Source organism: Anopheles coluzzii, chromosome 3 (assembly GCF_943734685.1).
Source record: "Anopheles coluzzii chromosome 3, AcolN3, whole genome shotgun sequence".
NCBI lineage: Eukaryota > Metazoa > Arthropoda > Insecta > Diptera > Culicidae > Anopheles > Anopheles coluzzii.
Window position 1 is genome coordinate 33,921,162 of NC_064671.1, and position 13,727 is coordinate 33,934,888.

The 13,727-nt window shown below is 45.2% G+C and overlaps 1 protein-coding gene across 7 annotated transcripts in view; it reads left to right on the top strand.

Moving 5' to 3' along the window:
* Positions 1 to 13,727, top strand: part of LOC120955419 (CUGBP Elav-like family member 2) — a 293,328-nt gene that overhangs the window by 264,767 nt on the left and 14,834 nt on the right. For all 7 annotated transcript variants that reach the window (XM_040376277.2, XM_049609175.1, XM_049609176.1 and 4 more), the window contains one exon: positions 6,686 to 6,864. In XM_040376277.2, coding sequence (XP_040232211.2) covers positions 6,686 to 6,864 — 179 coding nt within the window. The remainder of the gene's footprint in view (positions 1 to 6,685; positions 6,865 to 13,727) is intronic.

Below are 13,727 nucleotides of genomic sequence, written 5' to 3' on the forward strand. Positions count from 1 at the left end.
ATCCAGAATCCAGAAGACTCCGGTGGACTCCGAAGACCACGAAAGATTTCGAACGACTCCGAACGACTCCGTACTACTGCGACTCCGGACGACTCCGATCGACTCCGAACGACTCCGAACGACTCCGATCGACTCCGAACGACTCCGAACAACTCCGGACGACTCCGGACAAATCCGGACGACTCCAGACGACTCCGACTCCGAACGACTCCGGACGACTCCGGACGACTCCGACTCCGAACGACTTCGGACGACTCCAAACGACTCCGGACGACTCCGACTCCGAACGACTCTGGACAACTCCGAACGACTCCGGACGACTCCGGACGACTCCGAACGACTCCGAACGATTCCGAACGACTCCGATTCCGAACGACTCCGGACGACTCCAGGCGATTCCGGATGACTCCGACTCCGATCGACTCCGATCGACTCCGAATGACTCCAAACGACTCCGAACGACTACGGATGACTCCGATTCCCAACGACTCCGAACGACTCCGGACGACTCCGAACGACTCCGGACGACTCCGGACGACTCCGGACGATTCCGACTCCGAACGACTCCGGTCGACTCCGAACGACTCCGGACGCCTCCGAACGACTCCAGACGACTCCGAATGGCTCCGAACGACTCCGCACGACTCCGAATGGCTCCGGATGACTCCGACTCCGAACGACTCCGAACGACTCCGGACGACTCCGGGTGATACCGGGCGATTCCAAACGACTTCGGATAATGCAGGGCGGAACTACCTTCCGGAATCGATTCCGAATTTATCGGAGTCGGATCGGAGTCGACTCCGGATTTATGCCAACTTTACCCATCACAAGTGTGATATGGTTGGTTTTTTTTTGGTGGGAAAGGGCGACCCATGAAGAGTGCTAGAACGCTCGATGCGCTCGATGATTACCAATTTGCACCAGAAGTGCTCCGCAGCACTCGGGATGAGATTTTTGCTCATTTCGTACGATTATTGTTTGCATTTCGGAGATATGTATCATTGCTGCCGCTGCTGCTGCTACTGCTGTGCCGATGATGGTGTTTTGGGTGTTATTTGGTTGTCTGATAGGATCGGATGCAGCCCCCCACACCCGCTTTCCGTCGGAAAGTTGCTCTTGCAACTGCAGAACGAGAGGATTTTCCAGCGATAACAAACGCGCGCAGTGCACGCTGGGTTGGAAGTTATCGGAGCGATCCGGGAAAATCCGAACTGGGAGGGAAATTGCACCACAAACAGACAGCCACCATCAACATCATCCCGGCTGAAATCATAATTCTAATTGCTTGCTCCATTGAGGCGTTAGATTATGGGGCGAGAAGTTTAAAAATCCCGTTCGCCATAAATCGAGGAAAGGAATATGGAGCTGCTGGGGGTGTTGTAGTGGAAGTTCATTGTTTTTGGGCTGGGAAATGTTCAACGTTAGCTTCAGATGTAATGGGAGCTCGTCGCTTACATACGGTCAGGCCTTCCACTACATCCTTCCCTGGCAAACCATCAAACCATCGAATCTCGAATCTAAAGTATCGGATAACATCATTCTGAAGGGGAGAGAACATGGTCCTGTGGTTGTATCCTCCTGCACACGGATTATCAGCCCGCAACGTGATTTCTCCTTCGCTGAGGAGCGGTTTGTTGTTTGCGGTGCAAAGCGTATGTTTTGCGAACTTCATTTGCAGCTGGTGTGCAGCAGATTGGGGTTTTTTTTTAATGTCCAGCCACACACTACTAGCACAACAACAGAGAATGGTTGTGAGAGTGCAAATTATTTCGGTTTTTTTGTGCGCTTTTCCACAATATTAGGATGTGGTAGGAGGGGCAAACAAATCCTCTCGTTCGATGATGTGTTGTGCACGTGTATTGTTATCAGCAGCAAAAGGTTTGCATAACACAGGTGTCCAAATACAATGACGGGCGTGGGTTCTTTGTTTCTTTGTGGTTGGCATGTGAATGGACAGCATTCTGTTTTTAATTTCCAAAACCCTATGTAACTTTATCTGTTGTATGCTATATTGCATGGTTTCTGAATGTTGCCGTTTGTCGACTACAAAAATAACCGCTTTTCCGAGCACAAAAAGTTTCCAAAATATCGTCAACATCATAGCAACATTGTCGCTCTGGACAACTAGACACGGGTCCAGATAATTATAAAATTTTGAAATAGAAAAACGGCTTTTCCCTCACGCTTTTGTACCATCAATCACCCTGCCCCGTGTGTAAGAGGATTTGTGATTTCAATAAACACAAAAGCGCAAAGCTTAGTGAGGGAGGAGTAATGTCTGTTTCCCCCACTTTTCACTGACAAGCTCTGGAAAATTCAATATCTCTGCTCCGTGTGTAGCAATTATTCGAACGCAGTAATACCCAGCCGCGGGAGCGTGATATCAGGTTTATTTGTCGTTGAATAGGATAGAATTCACCGTCACTGCTGCTGCTGCTAACCGGCTTCACGCGGTTTTGAAAAGGCTTGTCCCGGTGCTGGGGAATAAGTATATTTAGTAAGCGAGGCCTTTTAGTGAGGAGCTCAACATTCATCGACAATTTTAGTAAGGATTGTCGTCCTCTGATTCTTCCACCTTCCACTCCTTCAACCCATTGACACCAGGCGACGAACCTCTCTATTTCCTATTCCCTTTTTCGCGATAAAGATGCTAAAGAAAGGAGATGTATTGACATGGTTTGAATTGTGGCAACGGGCTGGAAAACTAGTGGGAGTGGAGAAGACTTGGGAGTTGAATTTATACATAATATTTCCATCCGAACGCCTGGGATGCACAGATGTGGCCTCGGACCGCAAAAGCGGCGGGCGAGTTTTGAAATCATAATAATACTCTATTGGCTGTCGGTTTTCCAGTCAAACTACCTTTCGGATGGGCAAATCGGAACAAAGTACACATCCTCGGCCATATGTATCGTGCATTTCAAAAACGGCAGCTATACCACGGAGGCGCAGTCCTCGCTAATTGCCAATTAGTGGCGATACTAACCGACTTAACCGTTACTGAAAGGGAAGAACAAGAAGCAGCGGGGGCATTTGCTTGTTACAGCGTAAAACACACTAAGCCTCTTCGTCGCTGTACTGTCAAAGGGGGAAATTATGATAGAAAGACATGGTACGGCGTCGCATTGTGTGTGCCTATCAATTTCCGGTAGAAGATCAAGCTCCAGTAGTTTTACCGATGCTGCACACACACACACACACACACACACGCACAGACATCATACACACGCCCGATGGAGAAAAGCCGATTCAAATCATAACTGGCTGCCGCTAACGCTTCTCCTGCAGCACCACCTCCGTCACTGTCTCGAGATCTGCATTACGGTGCGAAGTGAGATCCAGCAATTTTCCATCATCTTGTCGGATTTTCTTCCCCAGCACTCTGAAGAAACAATAAACCACCACTGCATGTCGGAAAATTGCAGAACGACGCTCGGAACTCGGCTCCGGATTGTGCAAGCCGCCAAGCCTATTTTGCCAAGCACTCAAATTATCCGGATGTGTTAAACACGTACCGCCGTGCTTGTTCCAGCAATCAGTTTCCTGGAGTTTCTCCTGGAGGAGCTCCTGGAGGAACTCGGTGCGGTACAGGAGCCATATAGATTATCATGTAATGTAATGAGTCTGCTTTTCAAGTCAGTCCGAATAGGAGAAAAGCCCGTCAAATGCGCCCCATTTTGTTCGTTCAGAATTGTGGAACAACAAAAGATAAAACCATATTAGTTCGCATCATTCAGTCCGGGGCGCACTAGCGCCAGTACACACAGACCTAGAAGCAGAGCCGATTTGTGTGAGTTTTTTTTGTCGAAAGGATTCATTTATCCTTCGCTACGACGGGAAGGAAAGGAACACCAATTCTGGTGAAGGTAAAAATCCAAAAGCCGCAAATGCTCTCTGTATCCTTCACCGATTACTTCAACGCTTCGAAGACTAATGGAACGATTTTCATGTTTTGTTCGGTGTGGCAGTTGCATGCCCTTCCATCCACAGGGGTGAAGGGATGAGCGGCCCTCCAGCGTGGATTTTAGCCTCACGAACCACAAAATGGAAATCTAAAAATCCCTTTTTGGTTTGGATGGAGTTTGTGCTGTATGATTGTGTTGTTAGTTGCCGGCAATTGGAGGAAAAAAACTCTTACTTGCTTTCCGTAGCAGAACGTTGGATTAATAACTATCTCTCTCTCCACCTCTGCCTCTTTATGCTACTCCTAGTACCCTTACTTGCTCTGTTCGGTGTAGTGCTGGGGTAGAGGAACTCTCTCTTAGATGCATTTTCTTTTCAACAGTCGAAACGCACATTAACTGCGATGCGGTTCGACCACGGAACTGGTAAACAACCTTCGCCCGAATGAGCAAACTTGGCCCAAACTAAACCACACGCTCTAAACTTCCGCATGTCGAAGATGCCTGCCTGCCTGGATGATCGCTGAAATGCATACAATGCGCTCAAAGTTTCGTCCCTAAAGTTTGGGGTAAAGTTCCCATCGCAAGTAAACTAACTGCAAAGCACAGCACAACCACCACATGCTCTTCTTTCGCTGCAGCTTTTGTTTGGAACGCATTTGGTACATGGAAATAAGACGGGAAAAACATCCTTGTTTTAGTTCTGCTTGTACTGATGTACGGCGTGCAACCGCAAAATGATGTACAGATAGTGGAATTTGATATTAAGCTTCATTCTGATTTAATTGAACAAGTAATTTTAGTTGTTTGCTTCAATATTTTTTAACTGTCTGATCATATTGACTCCTTCAATTTGAAGGTTCTTAAATTTAATGATTTGATTATTATTTCTAATGTTCTTATTTACTTGTTTTTGCTTTATTTACTTTATTGATTGATTTCCTTCTATAAATATATTAAAAATGCCAATGTATTTTAGCTTGTTTTGCTGAATTATCAATGTCACAGGTTTACAAGCAATTAACGTCAATGTAAAAACAAAGCTAGAACTGCTTAACACTTCTGTCCTCCGATTAAACTTCCTTCTACTGTTGACATTTATTCCTCCTGTTCACAATACAATCCGTGGCTTATTCACTTCCCCAAATTCTTACCACTTTCTGCGACAGAAGCATAAGCGATACGCCCAGATGAAGTTGTGATACACGGGTCACGATTTAGTTCCGAGGTGACATAATCTCTTGCCGAGCAAAAAGGTGTGAAGATGTGCTTGCTACTACTAGCACATTCCGCATAGGAATTGGCCTCATATTTTCTGCCGACCATTATGCTAACGCCAGGAATGCCGTTTTTCCGCTTTTCACTTGCGAATTCCTCGGCGCGAACTGCTGCGCGCAACCGTGAAGGCCGAGAAGCCGACACTGCAATCTTCGCGTCCAACTCCACGAGGGTGTTTCTTCTGTAGCTCCTTTTGGTATAATGCCCGCTGGAAAGTATTTGCAGTGTCCATTTGCATAACGGGCTCATTTTTTGTCTCGCCCCCCCATCATCCCCATTCTACGTAGCAAACGTCTTTTATTAGGTTTGAATAAAAATAGAAATTTTTCCTGCCCGCTTCAGCTTGTGCGCGGGAGCTCAAAAATGTGCTTTAACGGGCAAACTGCATCGCTCCAAGAAGGTGGTTGCTCCCTACAGTACGTGTTAGGTATTCTAATGGACAAACAATTCATCTGGAGAAAATACGATGCACGTCAGCGGGGCCGGATATGCCGGATTTGGTGCCGGAAGAAACAGTGCTTAAAAAAATGGAGTTTAAGTAGATTAGAGACCACCGAGGGTCGCGTCCAATCAACAGATTGGGCAGCATAATTTAGCCATTATGTGAAGTTTTATGTGAACAATATGGAACAGGCTGCTGCTGCTGGATGGCGTTAAAAAGGTTTTAATACAAGCTGGCCAATTGGCAGGGCATCTGCCGTCCAATTGAGAAGAGGAGAGGTGTATGTTAATGCGCAGTATTCGTGCCCTCTTTAAAATGCCCAATTTAAAGTAGAAGCAAGTCTAACAATGAGGAAACAGGGGATCACATGGGAATGGTTGAGGGAGTAATTTATTCTTATTCATAAAAAAAGCCTATTTTATTTACACATCTTAAATAGTAATTTAATTCCCCTCGCACAACAACACGTTTTGCAGCGTCTCTTTATGTGTCCTTGTTTGAAAAGCAATATAAAATTATAAGCGGATTTCATTAGTGATTCTTATGTTGCTCGGTCGGTCGTGTTGATTGTCAATCAATGACTCGGCAAAGATGATCGGATCAGAGCAAATAGGAACGATCTGGTGACGATAAACACAACACGGAGTGACACTAACGGGATGGTAGAAGGACGTGAACAAGGCAGCCAACCAGCCAAGTCAATGGAAATCGTTCACCCTTGATGATGTAAAACATCCTTCCCTCGTTTGGGTCGAAAAGACTGACAGAAGGAGGACAAACGGTATAAGAGGAGGGTGATGGTCCTTTTTTCGTGCGTTATTAAGAAAAATCTGACATCAAGATGAATGAGCGGGATGATTTATTGTTAAACAGTGCTTTGAAGCGCGGGTCGTTGTAATACTATGCAGAAGAACACGCCATAGAACATTGCAAAAAATATTAAAAATACTTTCCTTCTAATAATCGTGTTTATTCCACCAGGTACCATGCGTCTCCATCGGTCCGACAAGTGACTAATCCGTTCTTTTCCTCTTTTTTCGCTTTCTTTTCCACCTTCCAGAGCGCAAGCTGTTCGTCGGCATGCTTAGCAAAAAGTACAACGAGAACGATGTTCGACAGCTGTTCTCGGGCCACGGTACGATCGAGGAGTGTACGGTGCTGCGCGACCCGTCCGGGCAGAGTAAAGGCTGTGCTTTCGTAACATTCGCAACCAAACAGGCCGCGATCGGTGCAATTAAGGTGAGTGTATTCGGTGTCTGTATGGGTGCTTGTGTAGCCATTCTGGGAAATCCTGTGAAAGAGCCCCGTCCCACACAGGTCGCAGGAGGTCTCCTGTAGCGATGATTAATGAGAACACGAGAACAATTAGAAGCTGACTCCGACTTTTCCTTCCCTGCTAGAAATGCCAAACCCGCGTCTCCTCATCCGTCGCCTCCATTACAGTAAGCTTCAAATAATCCTTTTCTAGTTCAACTGTAATGTATTTTGTAGCTGTCGTCCCCCCCTTAAAGGTGAAACAGACGCGCTCACACGCAAGCCAAAACCATAAGCACTGCAGCAATTTGTGGTTTGGAAATTGTGGCTTCACAGTGTAAACGTGTGTGTGTTGCAGCAAACCTTCGATCCAGGTCGGGTGACCCTGGGTGGTCGGATCGATAAATAAATCATTTTTTTATATATATATTTGCAACCATGAAACACTTCATACACTGTGGAGATTGTTTGTTTTTTTTTTCGATATCAAACACTACCCAGCAGAGCTGTACTCCGTCCTATGTAGTGTTTGTGTATCTTTCCATAACGTTTTTACCAACTACTATGCACCGTCTCTCCTTCTCTCTCCCTCTCTGTCGATGATGAGACGGGCACAGAGGCGGGTGCGGGTGAAACGCCGAACCACAAACCCTCCTATTTGATTTATGACTTCGAAGAAAGGGTGATAAGCTCTCTGATGCTGCTTTCAGACCATGCGAGAGGGGGGCAATGCAATATGGAGAGAAGAAGGGGTTGTGAGATAAAAAATGGGTTATTTATTTATCGCTTTCACCACCCTCAGCACGAATTCGCGGGCTGTGGACTGTGAGGGAGGTGTGCGGATCATTCGGTAGCAGCGTGGGCAAAAGCAGTTGAAAGCAGGCATATCTAGCATGTGGTGTTCTTGCCCTCCCATTCCACCACCATTATAACCACTATCGCCCGTAAGAGCGATGGTAAATTTATCCTGCCCGATAGCAGCAGCAGCACGCATCATCCCACCGCTCAATCCATTATTTATTTCTATATCAATTTAATGAATGTGGTGCGCGCGCGGGCCTGGCCTGTGCCTCTGGTGGTGGTGGTTGTGAGTGAATGTGTGGCTGATGGGTTTTAGCCGGCAGGGCTTTTGCACAAGTCAGTTGGTCAGTTAAAGTCCCATTCTGCCGGTGGGTAACGCCGGTGGTGGAGGAAGAAGTGTCTGTTTGTTCAAGGAATGTTACGCTACAGTCGCAACCATATATCAACGAAATTAATTTCAGTAGCGACACGCGAGGGTTGAAAGAGGGTTTGGGGAAGAGCATCAAAATTAACAAACCGAAAAAATACCTCACGTGTATAATTTTCACTTAGTAATGAGTTAAATATTTGCTGTCGAATGGTTTAGTTTTATGACCACAAAGAGTTGATTTACATATTTTGCTATTTAAACTCTTTGCAGCAACTGACACACAGTGAGTGAACTCATTTGTGAGAAAAACAGCTCTTCGGAGTGCTCACATCTCGATGAGTGATTTAATACTCCTCGTTAACTAGCTGATAGTGGAATACATACATTCTAGGGGTGTATAACTATTTCGAGAACTAAATATAGATGAGTAATTTAAAGCTCCGTACCTTCTAGTAGCTCATTTGCATCGGGTTAGCTCTTTTGTGAGTTTAAAAACTCTTTCGAGAGCTCATGCTCGATTACTACTATTCACTTTCCATGCTACTTTCCATAACTACTATTAGCTCTCTTACAGCGAGTTGACTCATTTGTTTCAGTGATACAAAGCTCTCCCGTGAGCGTGAGCTTGAGAATGAGTTACTTTACGCTCCGCACAGATTGTTAGCTCATTTGTATTGAGTGAACTCTTTTGTGAGTTAAATCATTGTTATGAGAGTTAAGTCGCAAAGAGGCATTTGAATCTGCACACTGACTCGTAACTCACTAAATGCAAAGTAAATTTCATGTCAAATCGAGAACTCTTTTGAGAGTTTAAGCTCGATGAACGATTTAACTACAATCACTAACATAACACCACCACATTTGCTAGTGCTTTTGAGCATAAACACAGTTTTAATTTAAGTGTATTTGAAGTGTATTTGAAAATACACTTCAAATGCGTTGTAATGTGATACATTTTCTCTCTTTAAACCAGTGTGTAATTAGCGTGCGATGATTGGATCGAGCATTACACGAAATAGAAACGAAACGCTTTGTACGCGTTCAATAGAAAAAAAAAGAATAAATGGCCATCATTAAACCATCAACCGTAATACGCAAAAATGCCCCCGAAACGCTAATGGGGCGCACAAACACACACACACACGCATGAGATATGATGCCTTAGTGAAATCGAATTAATTGGTTCTGTTTAATTAAATCGAAAATGTGTACATTTGCCAGGCAAAATGAGCCATCCCCGTTTTTCCTGTCCACTGAATCGATTGATTGAGATTTGGATTTGTGCGTATATATCCCCCACGTGCGTTCGTTTGTTGGTGGCACACACGCAGCAACAAAAAAAGTGAGATAAAACAGAAGCCATCAAACCATGTCCCACCCGAGCCAATAATATATCGATTTCATTTCATTTGAATTCCCAGGGAAAAGCTTCGTTTTTTTTCTGGGAAAAAGGAAAGCCATTCGTCCAACCGAAAACAAAAGGTTGGATGCACCTTTTTGATGTGCCATCGCACCATTTGGTGACTGACGAGGTGGAGGGCGCTCTGGGTGTAGAATGCAAAACGTTTTTAATGATTCGTTATCCTTCAGCGCGATCGTCCAGGGTCCGGGTGCCGTTGGTGGCGGCACAAAACGATCGCATTATGATTGATGATGTGGAATTAACGATTTTTATTATATTAATCTGTTAGCCAGCGGTCGGGATGAGTTATTACAGCGTGGATTTTCAATTATTTTACCATAAGGTCGTCCCCCTCCCAAACACACCACAAACGAAGTTTGAAGTTTACTTTAACCGTGTGCGAGCGCGGTGCCCTTTCGTTTTAAGCTGTTGCGTTTTGGTGTGTGCGCGTTAGGGACAGGGGGAAAAGTTGGCAAACGAATTTCCAACAAACGATGGTGCATAATTGATGTATTTCGGTACCGATTGTTGCGTTGTTGCTGCTGCATACTAAGCGTGGTTTTTATGTTTAGAAAGATTTCCCTCAAACTCCTGCCCGTGCAAAACTCCCCACTCAATCTACCCACATGGGGAATGAGGGGAGGGCAACATTATGCAAATCACGCCATGCTTTTGGGGGGAGAAAAAAATCCTGTTTGACGTAGTAACGTAGTATCTACGAGAAAAGGGATCTCAGCTAGAGGGTGAAAGAGATTCGCAAACCCTCTCGCACAAGTGGTTTTGTCTCGTTTATCTTTCTCAATCCCCGCCAAAAAAAGGGTTAAAATGGAAGCCAACTAGCCTTTGCATGTGGCTTAATACCAACCTGAGTGGAGAGGGAGTGATGCTGTGAGTGTGAGATTTCTCGTCGATGAATTAAAAATGCTGCTGCTGCTGCTATATGTTTTGTGGCGGTGGTGGTGCCCTACGGTATGAAGTTTTGGTTTGTTTGGGGCAAGTTGTAACAACTCTGCACCACAAAAAAAATTGAGATTCAATTTGGGCTTAAATCGAGTGGTTTTTCCATTTAATGATGCCAGCTTCAATCGTCCGTTTTACGCTTTACCCACATCCTACCGGGAAGGACGGCGACGATGTGATGACTTTCGGGGTGATTAAATTCATAGTTGATTTTTGGCGTGTGTAGTACTCAACAAACTTCAAACGATTATGTTTTGGAAGGTTTTGTTTTTGTTTTGCCTGCCGTTCATTCGCGATATTTATTTAGGAATAATCTATACTTTTTTTCTCTTTTGGGGTACTCCAAAGTGTCGATGAGGATTTTGTGATGTTCGGCGCGATAATGATGCATATTTTAAAGCGGTATAAATCATCCCTCCCGATTTTGAATGCAATTGAACTGAACTGAATTGAATCTGTTTGTGGCGGGGTTTTGTTGTTGAATCCTCAAAAAATGAAAATAAAATAATACAAAAACGTTGATTGGCGGAGGAAAAAAACATTTTACACTTATTCTCCCCTCCCATCACGATTAACGAAAGGTCAGAGACGCTCGATGGTGGTCGCCACATTGTCTGCGACTCATCATTCGGTGCAGTAAAATTTAATGATGGGTCAGAACACAGCAGAACACACTCACAGGGTGCTGTGTGTCCGAGCGGTGACTGTGTCCTCATCGCAAAATGGGTGGGGATGGAAAAAGTTTGTCGTTTGTGTCCGTGATCCTGACGAGTTCGTTGCTTTTGATCCCTCTTCCTGTGTGAGTTTTGTTCCATCCGCTTGTGTTTCGATGCCAAAAACACAGCCCCTCCCCCCGTAAGCTAAAACCATTTCCATCCACTTGCCTTCCTTTTTAGCCTGTATTTTCTCGCTGTTGTAAGAACAAATGGAGGAGGGATGAGCGGATGCCCCATTAGTGCAGCAACATTGCCACCGCAGCATAACGCCATGCAAAACATCAATAACAATAATCATCGTTTATGTGATTGTGATGGTTGTTTTGGAATGGGAACATTTTTTACTTTCTTTTTTACTTTCTTTTGTTTGTGTTACTGTTGTCGTTTGCTTGTTCTTGTGCCACATCCCTTCTTGTTATGTTTGACATCCCGTGTGCGTGTGTGTGTTTGTATCTCTCTCAGGGCGAAACCCAACCATTATCGCCATCAACAACATCAACCCTCTCAGCAACAACGAAAAAGTCGTCATCTTTTCACATTCGCCAAAAAACACGCCATGTTAAACAGCACGGAAAGCGTCAAAAGAGCGCTAGAAACTGGAAGAAAGGCGGGCGCTTTTCCTTCTCTTCTTGCAGTGTTAAAACAGAGCCAGTCGTATACTTCAGTTCGCAATCGCGTTTGTGGTGCTGGTAGTGTGTTTATGATAAAAATTGGGTACGGTTGGTTTCCCGTTCTTTCCTTTTTTTTTGTTTCCAGTGCTGACGCCTGCTTCTTGGCGTGCGCGTTAACGGGCCGTCCTTCCCGGGGAGATAGTTTTGTGTGTATTGCTGCAGAAAGAAAAGCGCCACAAGCATAACAGGCAACTTTTTCTTTGCCATTCATTGAGCTATCGCTTCCCATTTCTTGCTTGGCAAACGGAAAGAAGCGCACGGTCGTTATGATATTTATTTATGTTACAACACCATCAATTCGGTTTGTTTCATCGAAGGAAAAAAAACATGGAAATAAAATGAATATAGGCAAGCCGCGTCCCCGTGTCGTGCGTTGGCATCGTTTGTGTGCGCCCCCGGCCAAAGCGGTAACGATTATTTCTTATTGCTTTCGAATTGACAACGCGAGCCGTATTTGAACCCCCCCGCTGAATTGCTGAGAAGGAGAGTAGGGCTGCCCGCAGAAGCCGCCTTTTCCCCCCCCAACACAACGTTCAATGGTTGTGTTGTGTTGTAGTGGGAATAAATGTAATTTTTATTTTTCATAAGCTTATAATTATGTGCCCGTTAAATGTTCGCTTCATGATTGTAACGAGAGCATGTACCCCACCACCCACGCACCTACCCACACCCATTTCTGCGGGGCGAAGGTAGGAGGCGTACTTTCGTCAATGGGGCGTCATTAGCAGTGGCAAGCATTATTGCTACATTTCCCTTCCCCACGCTTCAAAAACGCTTTGCTTCTCTCGCAGGACGCCGGGGACACTTGTCAAGAAACGCTGCCCCTTAATGAGCCCTTGTGTGTTGCGCCAAAAGACTCCTGCTTTGGTGTTCGCTCTGCTGGAAATCGAAAGATTCACGGTTCGTGTTCGCCTTACGCTTTTGTGAAGATATCGGTGCGAGTTTTTGGTATCGAGAATGGTTCGCTTGTCAATGTGTGGTGGAAAGTGTGCCAAAAAGAGAGAAATAGAGGGAGTGTGAGCGGCGCAACATGACACACCACAACCCCAAGTATGACGACACACTTGGGATCATCCAAAAACAGCCGGAACGGCGGAAACGTTCTATGTAAATTTTATGATTTTTAAGCACGGTATCACACAAACACACACTTACAAAGAGACACAAACGCTACCCACACGCGATTCATTTACAACAAAGAATGGCGTGGTTTTCTCACCTTTCCGCACCACTTGCTTGCACCGGCGAGAAAACGACCCCCAACTGTCCCCTGTTTATCTCTCTCTCTTGTCTGCCTGCAAAAGACACGACAACGACGATATTACGGCGAACGAGGCCTGCTCAGGTTAAGGATAACAACAGCACACGACGGGAACGCCGTTGCTGCTCGTCGTCAGCTACCGCGCTTGGCTAAATGTTGCACCAGGGATCGACTTTACCGCACAACGGTGGAAGCGTGACACGGCCATTAAGTATAATTCGGCTAGAAATTAACACTCGCATTTAGCGAAACGACGACGTTCGTTCGGCTGTGTACGGTACGGGCGAGAGATATTGACGCGCTCTGGCGTCTCTGACGACGGTTGGTTTAATGTCGATGATTATAATATGCGCCACAAACGTGTTATCACGTGTTCTTTTGCGCGTGGGAAGGGCCCGCGGAATGTTGGTGGTAAGGATCAGTAGCAGAAAATAAAACAAAACAACAGGATTGTTGTTGTTTAAATTGCTTCATTTCGTGGACGATACTGTATAGTTTTATGCGGTGAGGGAATGATCCAGCCGCATAGTGTAGTTGTTATATGGAAGACTTCTGATTACGGTCGTCGTGAGTTCAATTCCCGTAACTCACCAGTGCCGAAGATGATTTTTAAAGGATTATAAACAACTTATTTCGACCCATTACGATTAATGAACAGCATTTAACC